Genomic DNA, 18,544 nt, shown 5'->3' with positions numbered 1-18,544 from the left:
CAGGGCGGGTGCCATGGCGGGCGCGGGGGCGGCGCGCGGCAGCCCAGAGCTGGCCGGGGCCGCGGGGCCGCCGGGCCGGGCGGAGCAGCAGCAGCAGCAGCCGCAGCCGAGAGCCGCCGCGATGTCGTCCGTCGCCTCCTACGAGAGCCTGGTGCACGCCGTGTCCGGCGCCGTGGTGAGCGAGCGGGCCGGCGGGGGGCCCGGGGCCCGGCGGGCGGAGCGGCCGTGCCCGCCTGGCGGGGGGCGCGGGCCGCCGGCTGCCTTTGTTCGGCCGGGACGGGCCGGGGAACCGGCGCGGGGCTTGGCCAGGCTGGGGACCGGCGCCGGGCCTGAGCAGCCGGAGCCGCCTCTGAGCCAGCGGGAGCTGCAGGGAGCTGCCCCTCAGCCGGAGCTGGGCATCCCTTGAGCGGTGAAAATCTAAGCTCGGGCAGAGGGGCAGCGCCTCAGCTGTAAGTGCATCGTCCTCCTGCCACGGCCTCGTAAGTGCTGAGGAGCTGCCAGCGTGAGGCAGCGCATAGGCGCTAATCAAAATGTAAAGCGAGCGCAGTGCAGCCGGAGGAGGTTTGTGTCCATTACTGAATTTAATTTTCCATGTGGCGCTTGTAAATTAAAAAGTCGCATTTAATTTATGTAGATTTCCTAGTGTGCCCAGCCCTTGAATTTTTCCTTTCAGAGTGCTAGCTCTAAATAGTAAATCAGCCTTCTGCTTCCAAGAGATTAAGAATTTTGGTGCCTGTACTATGTTGGATAGGGCGTGCTGATGGATAGAAAGAACTCCTCGTGTCTGCTATAGGATGAAGGTTGCTAAATGTCATTGAAAGATAAACATTGGAACAGGCTGCCCAGGGAGGCCATGGAGTCTCTCTGTCTGGGGACATTCACACCCCACCTGGATGCATTCCTGTGTCACCTGCTCTGGGTGACACTGCTTTGGTGGGGGGGGTTAGACTGGGTCATCTCCAGGGGTTCCTTCCAACCCTGACAATTCAGTGTTTCTGCTACAAAGGCTAATTCTAAAAGGAAAAACAAGGCTTTAAGGGATGTTTTGGTTTTATTATAAATAAACACAAGATTTTTGTCTGCTCTTTAAATTGTTTCAAGTCTGCTTACTTAAACATCAAAGGCAGTGGGGATTTTGTTTCCACTTTCAAAAAGTGGAGCTTTCTCAAATGATCTCATTATTGAAATACTACCCATTTCCCTTCTGCTGGCTTCTGCAGAAGTCAGTGATACTTTTTAGACTTTGCTGTTAGCTTCTCCCTTCAAATACAGATTGCTGTAGTCAGGCTGTGCCCTTGAAGAGAGTTTGTGGTGTGAACCAAGCTTATAAATCCAGCCATAGACTCAGAACTGTGTTGAGCTAAGGCATGAGAAGCACGTGTCAGACCGCAACATGATAACTTTTATTTGTATTCTTATATACTGGAAGCTGATCTACCTTCTAGGCAACCTAGTCAAATTTGAGATGAAGGAATAGTTTTGTGAACAGTAAAAAAAAACCCCAAAAGCAGCACAAAACAGTGCTTGATTTCCTGTGAACTTTAATTGAATTACATAAGTGTTCTTTAACTCTGCATGTAGCTACAACATAATCTTCCTGTTGCAAAAGCTGTAGGGGTGAGAATTTTATGGGAGTATTAAAGAGCAGTCAGGCTGCTTCATTGGCTGAAAAATAGCAATCAAACTTTTTTATATGTTTTACTTTTTTTTGTTATTACTATTATTTATCAAGCTTCAGGCTGTGGTCCTGCGCACATCTTTTGGCAGCAGTCACCTCAGGCCATTTGTTCTGGCCACCTCTTGGCTACTGCACAGTTATTTATCTGGTGCTGTGACTGGTCAGCGAACTGATGTGACTGAAGAAGTAGCCCAGTGGAAAAAGTGGTTTTTCAGCCAGATTCGTTTCTGTGTCTGCATCATTGTGTAGGTGCCCAGAAAGTTATGCTGCCAGATTGGAGGAGGCAGGGGTGCAAATACAGTTGACCAAGAGCCTGGGATTACACGAGCCAGTCCGTACCTGTCCCTGTGATTATTCAGTGCTAATGTGACTTGGCAACCTGCCGAGATCCAGTGCTGACAGGGCGGTGTGGGAAGGCTGACAGTGAAGCCTCACCCTTCCAGCAGTGCAGGGTAATACATGGCAGCAGCTGTTCTGCACTCACTAGTATAATTGTACCTGCTGGTCTCAATGCAGTTTAGCAAGGAATTTGAATCCCTCTTGAGGGCTTTTGTTGTTGGGGAAAGGACTGGTCCTGCTTATCTCTCTTTTCATTTCTTCTAGCCATGAAATTCTCTCTCTTCCATATGATGCTTCTGGCAGCCTCCTCATCATGTAGTTGAGTTGTTCCATTTGTAAACCCAGGAGAAAAGTAACTTTGGCTTTTCTATTTCCCTCAATTTGGCAAAATAAGGAGAGAGGGTACAAATTGGTTTTTATGTTCAATGATTTGTTAGGTGAGTTTAGTTATCTCATGGCATTCTCTTGAACTATAGTTCCATGTAAGTTTTAAGCCAGTTTGGCAGTCAAGCACTGGAACAGGCTGCTGAGAGAGGTGGTCAGTGCCCCATGCCTGTCAGGGTTTAAGAGGAATTTGGGAAATGCACTTAATGTGGGGTGGGGGCATCAGGACTGGGTGATCATTGCAGGTCCTTTCCGACTGAAATGGACTATTCTGTGTCTTGTGGCCACACATCCATTGTGTCCTGTGTGACACTACCCGACTATTTCCTCATTTCCATTTTCTAATTTTGAGTGCAGGTGTGTGTGTGTGTTGCTGCTGCATGGTGCATTGCATTGAGACTGGGATCCAGGATAAATCTCACTTTGGGAGGATGGAAGCAGGGGAAGGCTGGAAGTTGTAGTGACTGTGCAGTCTTGTTCTGTGCGTAGGTGTAACTGCGTTTTGAGGCTGTCTTCAAAATTGCAGTAATGCAGCTCCCATTTGGAGGAGCATTATGGCTCTTTCTGGCACTTTTTTTGTGCTGGCACTAACCTTCTAAATGAGATATACTTTTTAGAAATAGTCAGTCAAATGGGTTCATTAATCCACTTGCTGTCCAGCTGGGTACATGGTAGGTGAGAATAATACAACACAGGACAAGTACGTGGGAGAGCAGAATGAACTGTTTTGGCAAGAGCCCAAACTAAATGGGTTAAAATAACCAGGTAATTGTGGCCAAGTCTTACGTATGCTACCTGGTGTTAAAAAACTGGAGAAACTTAAGTCTGGTTAAGGCTTCAACCCAGAACTGTTTTAGTGTGCAAACACCACCAGAAAGTTAATCCTCTGTTGCTGGTTATAGAGCTAGGTCCGAGCAGCCTGCTGAGAAGCTGGAGTATTTCCAGAAGCAAAGCTCACTTAAGTGTATGGCATAAGACAGCTGTAGAAAAGCTCAAGTCACACTGTGCACTGTAGTTTAAACGCAGCATTGAGTGACTTGCTGTATCCCAGACCTTCCCACCATTTAAACAGTTTGCACAGCTGCTAATAGAAGAGGTGCCACAGCTTTAGCAGCAACCTGATGCATGGAAAACACATTTACACTGAGCCAGGGCCTTTTTGAGGCTAATAGGAAGTAGAGAAAGTTCAGTGTTTATTTTCTGATGCCACTACTTTGCCATCAACTTTCAGGCTTCAAAAACTTTCTCTTTTGGCCATAAGCTTTTAATGGTTTTTATTGTAGCTTGATCTAATGCAAGAGAAAAATAACCCTCATTTGTAAGTCTGGGACAAAAAAATTGTTGTGTGGGGTTTATCCCCTTTTTAAACTTACTCAGCAGACTGATTTGTGGGTGAGAAGTGAAGGGTTACAAAGAGTCTAGCAGGCACTGTATAAGCAACTGATACACTATACAGCCAGTTTATTTTGTTTTTCAGGGCAGTATGACTGCAATGACTGTATTTTTTCCTTTGGATACAGCTAGGCTTAGACTTCAGGGTAAGTGTCAAAATTTAGTTTCTTTGTACAATGGCATTTCTGTTCATCTTGGCCTGGGCATTTGTAAGGGTGGTTGTAGAGGGGGTGTTTTACATGAACAGGAGTCTTGCTTGTGTCACTGTAACACTGTTTTTCCAGCTGAAGGAAATTCTTCCTTTTGAAAGTTGGGCAACATTTTAATTAGCTGAAAAGGCTGTGTGCTCTGTGGCTTTTAAATGATTATCTAAGACCAAAGACAAAAACAAAGATGTGAGATTGCACAGGATTATATTTGTGCATTGTTGTTTTTGTCTGCTGAGAACACTTCAAAATGCAGGGGCAGTATAATGAAAAACAGGTCTGGAATTATTCCAGAGGATGTTTTAAAGGGAAAAGTCAGGGTTAGAATTGGGATTAAGAATATCCAATATTTACAGAAATGCATCTGGGATATAAACTGTGTTGTTCTAAAACTCTGTCCTCTAATCAAGAGTCACAGACTCAGCAAGCATTTCAGAACTATGACAAAAGCTCTGTTAAGAACTGGAGGCAGATTATCAGCCAGGTCGTCAGAAGTATGTGGCTGAGAAATGAATAGCTTTCAGTGCAGGAAGAGACTGCTTTGCTAAGGCTTAGCTGTTTGCAGATGAGCTGTAGGAGATTGCTCTGCTGCTGGTGCTAGTCTGCTGTCTAAGGCATAATTTTGAGAGCAGCTAGGCAGGCCCAATTCTAGCCCTCTGCCTAAGGGGAACCTACTTTCAGTTCGTGTTGCAACTATTATGAACTTGTGATTATAGATACTCTGGAGCTCAGCAGAACCTGTCAGTCTGAGGAAGAATAAAAAAAGGAAGTAGTCTTACCTAGCAAATGAAAATAAGGAGAAATGGAGTATTCCTATCCTTTATGAGGCAGAAGAAACATGTGCTTGTAGGGTATATTCAGAATTGCAAGGATAAGGACTTGAAAAAGAGTGCTAAAAATTTGAATAATCTAAAAGTTTGATTGTTTTGCTTTCCAGTTGATGAGAAGCGGAAGTCAAAGACAACACCGGCTGTCCTTTTGGAAATTATCAAAGAAGAAGGCCTGTGAGTGGATACTGATTTTCTGTTTGTCTTCTTGTAGACAAGCTCTAAAACTAATTTGAATATGCTTTTAAAGTGGAACACTTAGCATGTATCTGTGTGGACAGATTTTTATTCCAAATTGAAATGTCTCCACACAAGTGTAATATGACTTGCATAATCTTATATGTTCATCTTTAGCTAACTAAGATTAACTTTCTTGAGCACCTTATGCAATTGATCTGTTCAGTGATGTAACTGTGCCTTCATTAGTGATGTAGCTGTGCCTCCTCAGAAATGCAAATGTACCTTCATATACCTGATCAACCAGCTTTGTCTGCCTGGATTCTTGGGTGTGTCAATTTCTCAATAACCAAGATGAAACTCCTGGACAACTGAGCCACTTTCAAGAGAACTGAGACATGTTTCCCAGTTGGAAGGTTTTTATCTGCTCCTAAGCATGTAGAAGAAAACAACACATGACACTTTATGCTGCTGGGATTCAACATCTGTCTAAAAGCAGTTAACTTTCAGCTGTGCTGTGCTTTAGTATTTGTCATAGTCTGAGCTGAGCTGGCTGGGAAAAAGTTTTATGCCTGTCCTTGTTAGAAGTATTTTCCTAACAGAATCCCTGGAATTCCTAAGTAGACTAGCGTTTCCAGGACATTAAAGCTGACAAAAGTTTAACTTGGCCCGTAATGCTGTGTCACCTTTGAACTTGGGCAGATGTATGCATGAGGAGTTCTCTGCCAGCTGATCTGTCTTGTTCACATTCCCACATTACCTCTGTCACATGAGGGTGGCAAGTAAACTTCAATTAAAAAAAAGAAAAAAGAAAAAAGTGAAAAAGAAAAATGACGTAGTTAACCGAGGTGGAAAGACTGCAAAAGTGGTCATCCTACTTTGCCTATGAAAGAGAAAAATCAGTAGCTCTGGCAAAAGAGCAACATTGCTTCTTCCAAAGGTATTGGGAAGGCCTAGCAAAGCAATGGTACTAATTTAGAGAAGTGTCTGAAGCAACAAAAAAAGTCCAAACAACAACTAATCTGAAATATGATGTGAGATCATAAACATCTTGTTCACATTAGCTTGTAGAGTCTTGTCTCATTACCATAATTTTGTGAGGCTGCTTCTCTTGTCTAGATAAAGCAAATAGGTTGAGCTAAAGGACTTCCTGCAGAAGTTTATCAAACAGCTCTCTTCCCTGCACTTCCATCCTTTTCTAAGTGATCTGAAAGGTATTCACTAGTGTACACCAAGTTTTTCTCAAGATTGCAATAAATTGTGGATGCTACTACTGACAAGTAATTAAATAAACTCATGGGTTTTGTTTTAGTTTCATGTTTTGTACTACAAATTTGAAAATCATCAGAAATCATTCTTAATAAATGAACCAAGCCCAAACTAATACTCAGTTAGAGGACATAATCCCTAGAGGATGTTTCTGTCTTTCTTTTCCAGCACAGGAGAGATAGGTAATGTAGGAATTGTTTTAATTTGGCTTATGAACAACTGCCTAATCTGTTAATTGGTAACTGTATGGTTGGCTAAGCCTGTAGCTTCAGAAGCAGTTGTAACAATAAGGTGTATTCCCAGCTACATGGGAGGGAGAAGCACTCGATGGATTTGAGATGAAAAAGTAGCATTTACATTTTAAGAGAAGTCAGATATGGTGTTTACCAGCCTTGCATCTTTTACAGTCTTATTGGAGATCCTTAAATTCTACATACTCCCAGTATTTAATGAATCCTAAAGAGCCTCCATAGTTACTGCTGTTGGGGTGATTTTTTATGCTTTTAATATGATATTGGCTCTCTACCTGTTCTGTGCAACTCCAGTGAAGGTGTGTATCATTATCTTTTTTTGAATGTGTTGTAGAACATGTTGGGAATGTAGGACAGCTGTTGAAGTGTCCCTGTTTTACAGGATCATCAGGCCTGTCAGAGAAGGGAGCTTTGTTAGGCAGATGTTATGAAATCATTCCTAAATCAAGATGGGTTTAGATGATATTCAGGTTTTTTGTCTGTGATTAATCTAGTTAAATTTAACTAGGTAATGTCTTTTTCTTACTTACCTGACTGATTTGCCCTAGATTTTACAGTAAGGCATTTGTTAGAAATTCTTCCCACCTGTGTATCTTCTGTCCCCAGGTTGCATCCTTTGCCAAACTCTCCTAGGAGCAGTATATGAATTTCAGTAACTAGTCTTCAATTTTTAGATTTTGTGTGAGAATCCAGATACTTTTTTTCCTTACTCAGGAGTTAAGTATGGTTTGTTACCATTGCTGATAAAGACATATCTAAGTAGTACTTCCTGTAGTGTACAGCATTGTCTCTCTGAGATCCTCCACCAACACATAAAATCAGCCAGATCACATAAATACTTTGCTGATTCTTACTGTGACTTTTTGCTCTCCATTAGGTTGGCACCATATCGAGGATGGTTCCCTGTTATCTCCAGCCTTTGCTGCTCCAATTTTGTTTATTTTTATACATTTAATAGTCTTAAAGCCCTCTGGGTCAAAGGTCAGCATTCGACCACTGGAAAAGACTTGGTTCTTGGGGTTGTTGCAGGTAAAACTTTAAAGTCTCCATTTTGTCAAGAATGTACTTTTGGTATATTCTATCTAATTATCTTCTTTATGAAGTCCTTTGGAGGCCACACTGAGTGCTCACCCCTCCCACTGTAGACCTGCTTCTTTCTGATTGCTCCTCTGTGTCATCCCTGCCTCCGAAGAAGATGCATAAACCATTCCTGTTGTAAATTCTGGCACAAAACACAGTGCTCTTGTGGCTTAGGATGATATTTGAGTCTGATGTGGTGCTTACCAGGTATCTAAGCATCAGCACTAAGATGCTGAAGACAAGTGTCAGGGAGAGGTGATAGCTGAGGTTTTTTCAGGGGAAAAGATATATGCCAATTTTGAAATAATTTCAATTATGGTAAGAAATTTTAATGAAAGCATTTGGGTTCAGTCAGTTTTCAGACTTGGTTTTGGGTTGTCACCTGAAAGTGACAGGAAGTCCCTAGATTAATGCAGTTCCAGTGGGACCATATGTTCTTTTTTATTCTATCCTCTTACGTGGATGCTGCAGTGCCTTCTTTGAAGGGATGATAACATTAGTGACTTCCCTAGCACACCCAGTGTGAAAAGTTACCACTGTGGGCTTTGTGTATGCCAGTGATATTCTTCAGGGACTATTGCTCATGCAAATGCATAGAATCAAGCTGTTTGAAAAAAAAACCAACCTGTAAAAAAGACCCCTGGGTTTGGGGTTTTTTTTTTGGGGGGCGGTTGGGGAGCAGTTGGTAGTTTCTTACAGTTTCAGTGTAGGTATAATGACTGTCTGAATAGCTGGTGGAAGTAAGGAAGGAAATTCTTTAGCTGGCTATATGTCTGTGGTAAAATTCCATGTGAATATATTTTGGAACAAAGGCTACAGGAATTAGGGTACGAATTACCATTTACTTTTCCCATACGCTGTGTTAGTTTTATTACTTACTCCTACCAGAAATTTCAGTAGCATGTGAATCAGGGGGAGAAAAGGGGATAAGAAAACATTTGAAATCTTCTTTTTCATGCTGATTTTCTTTGTGCTGTGTTTTGCATTAGGAGTAGTGAATGTTCTCTTGACCACCCCTCTCTGGGTAGTGAACACACGCCTGAAGCTGCAGGGAGCAAAATTCAGAAATGAAGACATTGTACCAACCAATTACAGAGGTATAATAGGTAAGCACCTGTTGTTGTCTTCAGCCAAAGAGAAGTTCATGAAATGAAATGTGTCAAGGACTTCAAAGACTTTAGTTCATGTAACTGATTTCACCCTGTAATCTCCATTCTACTGTCACTTTGCAGTCATGGAGTTTTACAGGAAACTGGACTTGGCTATTTGTGATGGTAGTTAAAGAGTTTGCAGTGTGCACTCCTGTAACTAAAATACCTTTTGCAAGGGCAGGTATGTTATCATACAGATAATGGAGCAGTAGTGAGCCCCATGAAGTGGTAGCTGGGAGTCTGAATCTGGACAGACAGTCTGAAAATTAAACTTCACTCACCTTAGTCTCTTAATCACTCACGTGTTCAGGCTGTCCTCCTTTTAAAACCAGCCAACCAAATAAACATTACTGTTATTTTGAAGAAGGTTTGGAAGACCTTAATGTGAATGCCACACTTGTTAAAAAAAAAAAAAAAAAGGAGGGGGCTGCTTGTGCAGATGATAAGTTTTGTTTATGTTAATGGTGGTGCAAACAAGAACCTCCTTTGTCACTACCTTTCTGTTAACTTCTGGATTAAAATGGAAGTTAAAAATGCTTACATAAAGGACTGCAGTTGATTTTTATACGCTTTGAGTATTAGGCTTTAAGAGTAATTTCTCATATTTTTTATATTCAGAGTTTTGTACTCAAAATGTTAATAATTTTTTTTTTTCACCTTTTGTTACAGATGCTTTTCATCAAATAGTACGAGATGAAGGAGTCTTAGCTCTGTGGAATGGCACTTTCCCCTCCTTGCTGCTGGTCTTCAATCCTGCCATACAGTTTATGTTTTATGAAGGCTTTAAACGAAAGCTTTTGAAAAAGCAGCTGCAAGTGAGTATGCTTTGAAGCCAGGTGATGAACATGCTCTGTTACAAGACAGGTTTCTGATATGCATCATTTCAACAAATTCAGAATGTGGATTTGGTTTTGGTTCTTGTATTTTCAACTGGTTTTTTGAATTAGTTTGTCAAAAAAGGGTTCAGCATCATAAAATGAGATGGGAATCTTTCATGTACCTAGGGAAGAGATTCCTGTAATAAATTCTTCTACCTGTAAAAATAGAACTGAACCTGTTATCCACATTTGCTTGCATATGTTCACAGGTCTTGATTTAAAGTAGAGATTTCAATTCTAATGTATCTTTTATAAGTATTTACATACTAACTGTTTTGAAGTCTGTTTTAAACTATTTTTGCAGTAAATAATAACCTTTTTTTTTTTCTTGAAGACCTCAATATTTTAATATAATTTTTCCAAGGATGGACACTAGAATTAAACATAGCATTGCAACCAAACCTTCCTGATTTACTAAATAGAAGTACAATCACTTTTCTGTCCCTGCTTTATACTGCTCTTCTTTTTCCTTATTATTTTTCCTTGTCTATATCAGATATAGAATCTCAGCTGAACTCATGTTCCTTTTATGTTCCAGCAAACTGGAAAGCGTTTGTATTACATTTTCAGATAATGTCATAACATAATATATCTTTAGGATGCTTTGCTGTTAATTTGTGATTTTAGAATGTTAGGTCATACCAGTATGTTACCAAGCCATCTTGTTTTTCCCCAAGACATAGTGAGATTATTTTTACATGAAATTTTGCATCATCAATGAGGCTTGGGTTTTTTAGTGTCTTTAGTTAATACTGCAGCTGTAGCACCCCTTTTGTACCTAATGGATCTACTCTGTTACATTATGCACATTTTTTGAATGATGAGCTTAGCTTCCATCCACATTGTTATTTTCTTGTTGGCTAACAATATACTTATGCATTTATTACATAAATATGTTTCTTTTAAAAGAAACACATTTATGTAATAAATACATAAATAAGTATGTTGTTTCTTTTAAATTACTTAGTTCCACCTTAAAGTAGGGCATTTCTTTGTTCATGATCAGTGAAGAGGGGGTATAATTTTTTTTTTTTTTCAGCTAGGAATGATTTTGAAAAGTTTTATTTTGAAAAACATTTTTCTTCCTATTTGGTCATTTCCTGGTTGTCCTAAATATATCAGGTTGACCTTTTTAAAGATGTGCATGTGTGAGTGTATTTTTGATTGCAATCAACATATTTTAGAATATGTTTTGAGTGTGTTTTGATATGGGCATCTACTTATGTTCAGTGATTAATTCACACTGTTAGACTGAGATGCACAGTGATCAGCGTAGGCTGTAACAATGTATTTGGTGCATCCTGGAGCAGTGTGAGCTTTGGAGCTGAGCGTGGGCTTCAGCAGGGGTTTTTAACTAAAAGGGAGTGAGATTTTTAGCCTATAGAATCAAGATTAAAATTCTGCCTGGGAGTGTAGTGATTGTGTCTCAGGAATATAGAGTGATGTTCAAGGAATCTGTCACTGTCACCTTTTTACAAGCACCATGTGACTTTTCTGTTTCACTGTTGCAAAAACTGAGATGCTTATTGATTGATGTTATGTTTAAATGATACTTCCTTATCTTTTGTCTACTCTTGGTGCTTTGAAGTGGTCTAATTGTGTGGCTTTATATCAACTGTGTTTTAGTAGTCTAGTTATATTGAGGAATGCAAAAACAGGTGGAATTTACAAATAAACTTAAGATGTGGGAAAGTCAATTAATTGAACCATGACCAACTCTTTAAAATGAGAAGACCCTGAGATTTCATGAAATCTTTATGCCAAAGATCCTTAGATAATCTGGTAGCAGGTACCAGTACAGAATTCCCAAATACAAATGGGCTGTTTTGGTACTATGTGGAAGTAAATTTGTTCTTTATCTATTGAACAGCTCACATCTTTGGATGCTTTTGTCATTGGTGCAATAGCCAAAGCAGTTGCCACCACCCTCACTTATCCTCTGCAGACAGTACAGTCAATTCTACGGGTAAGTAATCATTTCATTTCATTTCAACTCTGCCTCTGACATGGTCTGTATCATGCAAGCCTTGTTCACATATCTTGTTTTTATTTGTGTTAATGGACCCATTGTTTTGGGAGGCATTTTTCCCAGTGCAAGTCACTGATTAGAATGGATTTCCTCTTTGGTTTTGACTGAGCTTGGTGTACTGGTGCACATTGTTTCAAGTAGCTGGTAGGATCACCAGTGTATGGTATTGGTACAGTATCCCACAGAAGCTGATGCACTGAACTGCTTTTAGGCACTACCAAAATGTACATTTACTTCTTGGAATATAAATGGAAAATGTGTCAAGTGGGAAGTTAAAATTAAATCTTCTAAAACCAGTCTGTTTCCAGATGACCTATGGTAATAAAAAAATAAAAAAAAATTCTATTCATAGGTTTTGTTGTTCAGATGGTGGTCTGACCTTGTCAGTGTCCAGAATGTGATTCATCTGGGGAAGCTGAGCTCCCTCATAAATAATACCTTTAACCACTTGCTGGCCATATGTAGGCTAATTGTAGTGGTAATGGAAACACTTGCATTTATTCTGACTTGCAATTTGTACATAGGCTGGATAATGCTGCTGCCTTCAGAGTGTACCAATATTGTTGTAATGTTGACACAAGACAAAACTGGGGAGTAGGAGGGAAGGAGACCTGGCCATGTGTAAGCATATTGTACTTTAATTTGTGTGTTTTAAACTCTGTAACAGTTAAATATTAATAAGTGAAATATATTTTCCTAAGTAAGGAGGAGCCTTTACTTGCCTGTACAGTAAAGCCATTGTGTATGTTCTAAAACTTGGACAAATGTGGAGAATGAGTTGAATTACTGAAAACAAGCCTTCCATGCTAAGAGTATCACTTTTCAGACCTCTCTAATAAGGGAATTTTCATGTTAATTGTTATCTGGAAAAAGTCATTTTCAAGCAAGTTTTGTACTAATTTGTAACTCTAATTAGAGTGTAATAAATATATCTTGATTTCTCGTAACCTGTAAAAAGATAGTTAGGATGCTGTATTTCAAAGCAAGAGGGCTTGAATATACTTATTGTGTAACTTTGTCAGCAGTCATCTTTTCTGAAGTTTTCATAATTTTTGATCAGCTGAACTAGTGCTTTCTTTCAATGCCTTATACTGTTTTAACAGCCTGGGCACATCTCAGTAGTAGCTAAACTAATAACAGACTTCTGTTACTGGAGTGGCAGATACAGAAAAACATTTAAGCAAAAATAGCTCTGTTTGGATAAGTTGCAACATCAGTCTGTTTTTAATTTGTGGTGCTCCTGTTTCCTCCTGGTGTGAAGGAGAGCTGGAAGGAAAGTTGGAGTGCTCTGTTTTAGCATTGCACAGCAGTGCAGGTTACGTGGGGCTGCAGCCACAGTTTCAGCTCTCCTTCTTTTCATGGTTCCTAGAGAAGTGGTTACAGTCTTGAGGCTTTGTGTCTTTTCTGTCTCCATTTAGCTTTTTGAACAAAATTCTTCTGACTTTTAATGACAGTGTAAAAAATAATAATTAAAAAAAACACCAAAAAACAACAAAACAAAAATACAGTGCCAGTCCATCTCCCTGTGATGATGGGGAGCACAAGGACCCTCTCTCTAGTTCTGCAGTGACTGGGGGTGACTTCTGTCTCTGCTCTGTGAAAAAGTAGCCAGGAGCCCTGAACACATCTGTCAAGGACAGCAGAAATGTGTGGCTGTGACATCTGTGCTGTCCAGTTCAGACTTGCTCTATTTTGTGATGTGTTTTCTAATCTGAAGTTGGCATTGTTCTAGTTGATGAAGTTCTTGTCACTCACACTATGTGATTTAAAAAAAAAGGTTATGAGTAAAGGCTTAGTATTTCCAGAACTAATATTCTACATGAAAAAAAAAAAAAAAAAAAAAAGTTGCAGGTGTTTTTTAAAACAATTTTAGCAGATTTGCACACAAACTAATATAAGCTCAATATAATTAATATAAACTTAAACGTCATGACTAATTTCTGTCATCAAACTAGTACAGGACTTTTTTTTTTTTTTTTTTTAACCTTCAGCCTTTAGAAGCTTACTCTTTTTTGGAACTTGTTAGGGCTTTTTGTAATAAAGTCTCTACACCTTTGCTTTCAACTCTTTGGCACAGTTTTCTTCTTACTGTCATATAATGAACAGTTATCCTGTGTAATTGACAGTGATAGCAGCTTCCAGCTTTGCCATTTGGTATGTCCTTCTCCCAGTTATTAAAACTGTGACACTGGTGTTACTCATTGTGCAGTGAAACTGTTCTTTAGCCTGTGTAAGCTTATGTCAGTAAAGAGCACATAAATTTGCCTCTGGAGGTACTGCAATACCATTGGTGTTCTCAGTGATCCCTGATGAAAAAGTTCTCTTTAAAATGGAAGTATTTTTTTCTCTTTCATAGAGAATGCTAACCCCTTTGGGAAGTCTTCTGCAGTAAACACTGAAGTGTTAACATCTATTGTTGGTTGGGGATCTGTGTACAAAACACAAATGAGACAGGACTGCTGAGGAACGCACCTTGAGCTGTTTATTTTCCAGCATCAGTCTCATTACATGGCTATGACAATGGCAAGATGCTAGCAGCTCACATCCTTGGCAGCAGACAAAGAACTTAATGTTACAACTTACTTTAAAAGTTTTTTGACCAATCACACAAAGCAAAAGCATATTGATTTTAAATATGCTTTTCCAAAAGCATATTTAAAAGCATATTGATTTTAAACATGCTTTCCCAAAACCCTCTGATTTTAAGGATTCCCACAACATCCTAGTGAAAAAGTAATGATTTTCTTCTTTGTTAGTGACCCTTTGTTTGTAGTATAAAAATTGTCCAGTGGTGGAGAAAAGAGGAGAATGAGGCCTAATGGTGGTGTAGTGTGGAAGCCTGTGAGTAATCTGGGCAGTGACTGACACTAGCTTGGAACCTAGTTAGCAATTTTTGGGGGGTATGTCTGAGTCTGTGACAATAGTTCTTAACATTGATTTGTCAATACCAAATGGGTAGTTGCTGTTGAGAAGATTGTGGGTTTTGAGTGCATATTGACCTAATAACAGGAGATTTCCACTAGCATTCTGTTGCTGCTGTTTCCCCTCAAGTCATTAAAACACATAGTAAAGGAACCTGTATCATCCTAACATTCTCTTAAAATTCCTGAGCTGCCTAAATCAGGTGGCATACTTAACCTACTGTCAATGGTAATTTCTTGCATGTAAGAAATAGCAGTTGCCTCGACATGTTCTGGGAAAAAACTGATCCAACATGCAGTTGCTCAAGTTCACCTTTCTTAGCACAGAAGCTTGATACAGTCTTCAAAGCTATTAGGCTGTGCTGTTACAAATTCAAGTGTGCAACTCTTGTAAATTAATAATTCATAGTTACAGCTTGCTGGCAGTACTATCAACCTGTATCAGATAAAAGTATCAATGAATGCTAGAAAAGGAGTTGCTGAAATTGCTAGTTTAATTCTACAGCAGCAGCTATCATGCTTACTGAAAACCAGCTTGGGGATAAGCAAGTGTAGTGAGTTAAAAATAAATATCATTTAGGCCAAGTAGGTAGATGAAACAATTCTGATTTCTTCCACAGCAGTTCACACATAAGTGCTCCAAGACCATTGCTGGGCAGATAAATTTTGTGTTCGACTATGCAGTCTCAATGGAGTAATGTAGACCTGCAGATGTGTGAGGGTCTGAATCTTTGTGAAGTGAAAGTGAGAAAGCCAAAAAGAACTTGCTTTGAGTGTCATATCCCTACTAAGACTCTTCAAATTATGCTATTGAGATCTTGAAAACTGCTTCCCCCAGACCAACTGGGGGAAGAGAAAGGAAATATTTCTTAGAATCCATTCTAAAACCAAACTAAATTACAGTAGTATGTACAGTTTTAATGTTTGCAGTGTGAGCTTTGGCCTCTGTTCTCTGCTGGTAGTTATGTAATGTGGAAAATGTTTAGAGGTTTAGGGTAGGCTCTCCAGATTTCATGCATGTATGATGTTCTCTGCCAAGCACAGTGGGGAAATAGTACAGCAAAATATTCTTCCTTTTTTTCAGTTTGGACGTCACAGGTTGAACCCAGAGAACCGAACACTGGGCAGTCTTAGAAATGTTCTTTACCTTCTTCAACAGAGAGTGAGGTGAGCTTTCCCATTTTATTTATCCTACCATGATAGAGAAGACTTGAATATTACTAATATTTTGAAAATGTTGCTGGGTCTGGATTTTGTTTCCTTTTCCTCCCTTAAACTTGACATTTGAGTTAACCTGTTTTTTGTAATAAATTGTAGAATAAGCCCATAAACCCAAATTCTCCTAAATGTCTGTACAGTAAGTGACATCAAGGATACATATGGATGCTAATTCATTTTACCTCTCAAATTGAAAAGAAGCAGGTTTATTGCACAAAAGACCTTAAATTTCTGCAGATTTTTTTTCTTTAAAATATTATTAAACACAGCTGGCTCAAGGTCACGAATGGGTTTAAGGTTCCTACAGTTGGTTATTAAGTTGTCATATTGACTCCTCTTTGTACTGATTTACTTACAGAAAGCTATTCATGCTTGTTTTCTTGTTTGTTGTTTTTCTCCTCCTTAGGCGTTTTGGATTGGTGGGACTCTACAAAGGCCTTGAAGCAAAGCTCCTGCAGACAGTCCTTACTGCTGCTCTTATGTTTCTGGTGTATGAGAAACTGACTGCAGCAACCTTCACAGTCATGGGATTAAAGCACTCGCGCAGACATTGAGGAGGAACCTATGCCAAAGATTCTGGGGTCTAGAAAACACATTCCATTTCTGAGACCTGGCTGGGTAAACAAAGGGTCCTCGCTTTCTCTGCTTCTCTTTTTAGCCACCTTTACCTCCAGTATTTGGAGAAATCTGGAATATGCTCTATAGGACCTGTTGCCACGAATTCAGGGATAGCCTATTCCCTATTGTTCTGTGTACTCACTGTGTTAAGAAAAAAACCAGAGACCTTATTTAAACACTTGACATGAAATTTAAACTATTACGTGATTTGGTTGATACTCTTGGCAAGAATGATTATCTCTAACTATGCTTTCTTCTTTGCCCTCAAATTGTCCTCAACTATTCTTGTATCTTTATCTTCTGTCAGCAGCTGGTGGGGCTGGTTTTGTGTTATTTTCCTTGACCTGTGTTTGTCACTTCATATTCGGTTCATTAAAATAATTAATAAAGAATAACATTTTTGGCATGGTTTTCTTTTACCTGCAAGTATGTTTGTGGCACAGGATCTGATGTTGCCCCAGATACCTGGTGGTGAGGTCTCTGAACTGCTGGAATGGATATTACAAGTGAATGTGCAGTCGGTCTTCTTGAATCCAGCTATTTTGAATCTTGAAAATTTTGAATGCAGATACTGCCTATATATGAGGAAGATAACCTCTTGCTTTTTCAAGCTGAGTCATTCAAGCTGCCTCAAGAAAATGGGCTTGCTACAGAAATACGTGAAGTTTTGTGACCCTATTCTTTGTGAGAATATGTGAATTCACACCATGTTCTTATGTAGACAGGGGGCACTGCTTCAGAAGTGTTATGCCTGCTCAAAAATGTGCTTTATTTATTTTTCCACTGATATTCCCAGACCATAAAGCCTAAAATGTGTATGCTCTAACATGTGTATGTTCTTTTTGCATAGTTTTGGTCAGTATTCCTAGACCCTAAGGTCCAAATTAAATTGTGCTCTGTCAGTTGTTAAGTTGGCAGTAGGATTGTTCTGAAGAACAGTTTTCTATTTCAAGTACGGAAAAATTTCATGGCAGTTTTAACACCAGGAATGTCTAGAAGGAGGAGAAGGCTTGAATGCTGCAGGAAATATGTTACTGAATTGCAAAATGGCACCTGTTTCTGGAGTCTGAATTGAGTCAATTTTAAGATTTAAATTGTAAAATAATTCTGCAGATAATATCTTTTGAACAAGAATAAATACCCTCTTTGAAGTGTATTGAGACTGTCTATGCAAGTAGAATGCCCTTAATTCAATGCTGGTTGACTTTCAGTCCAAGTAGGATTTACATAGACAAGTAAGAATAAAAAAGTGCAGTGAGCTGTAATTATACCGATTGGAAAAGAATGAATCACAATTCTGAAAATTTCAGTGAAAATACTTTTTTTTACTGAAATGAGGTGCCCTGTGGAAAGGTAGTCTGCTGTCTTTTGGGTGTTTTTAATCAGAAATTTGGAATCGTAGTATGGCTCTTGATAAGTTACCTCACCTCGAAATTCCTGCTGTCAGAATCATTGTGGGGAAGCAGAGTGGTTCTCGTGCCAGCCTGGCTGAAGTCTGTGTGGCTGCCAGGAGCTGGAGTTCAGCTCCTCGAACCTTTCTGCTCTGTGGCATGAAGGAGCAATTCCTGCACAAGTATTTTTCTGGTTGCTCTACCTATAAGAAGAAAGTAAATGCTAGCTAGCATTTACTAGCCAAAAAATACTTGTCTACATGCCAGTGTGGATTCAAAGGGATAAAGTATTTCCTTTTTGCAAAAAGCTGAATACAGAAGCCCTGTGTAAAAGTGTGCTGGTCTTGGCTGTGTCTGCATTACCATTAAGCCTGGAATAGATATTCTGCCCTAATCTCTCTACTTGGCTCTGCTGACCAAGTATAATGGAACAATTTCATAAAGGAATGAAAGCAAAAGTTACTGAAGCTGGGACCATCTCTGGTCTTCTTCTAATGGTTGACCTGTGGCATTTAAAACTTTTTTTGCTTCTGCAAACTCCGGTATTGATTCAGACATTAAACTGAAATAACTGAAAAACAACTTAACCTTGCATGACTGAGCCAAAATGCAGATGGTTGAGGAATTGTTAAGTCATTTATTCCGTTGGCAGGCAAGTGTTCATGTTGCAGCTGGTACCTCTACCTAAGTTTTCTCAGATGTAGTTTGAACAGGTGATGACATTTCTGTTAGATT

The 18,544-nt window shown here is 39.5% G+C and overlaps 1 protein-coding gene across 1 annotated transcript; it reads left to right on the top strand.

Annotated features, from left to right (window-relative positions):
- Nucleotides 1-16,813, top strand: SLC25A17 (solute carrier family 25 member 17). Its single transcript, XM_041481702.1, has 9 exons — nt 1-175; nt 3,879-3,939; nt 4,937-5,003; nt 7,401-7,552; nt 8,593-8,709; nt 9,424-9,569; nt 11,503-11,598; nt 15,667-15,749; nt 16,207-16,813. The coding sequence occupies exons 1-9, from the start codon at nt 14-16 to the stop codon at nt 16,352-16,354; spliced, it is 1,032 nt and encodes a 343-aa protein (XP_041337636.1). The 5' UTR covers nt 1-13; the 3' UTR covers nt 16,355-16,813.
- The last annotated feature ends 1,731 nt before the right edge of the window (nt 16,814-18,544 follow it).

The sequence above is a fragment of the Pyrgilauda ruficollis genome, unplaced genomic scaffold (genome assembly GCF_017590135.1).
Source record: "Pyrgilauda ruficollis isolate IOZ18807 unplaced genomic scaffold, ASM1759013v1 scaffold56, whole genome shotgun sequence".
NCBI classification, from domain to species: Eukaryota; Metazoa; Chordata; class Aves; order Passeriformes; family Passeridae; genus Pyrgilauda; species Pyrgilauda ruficollis.
The sequence above is the reverse complement of the archived record's forward strand: the minus strand, read 5'-3'. Positions and strand labels throughout refer to the sequence as shown.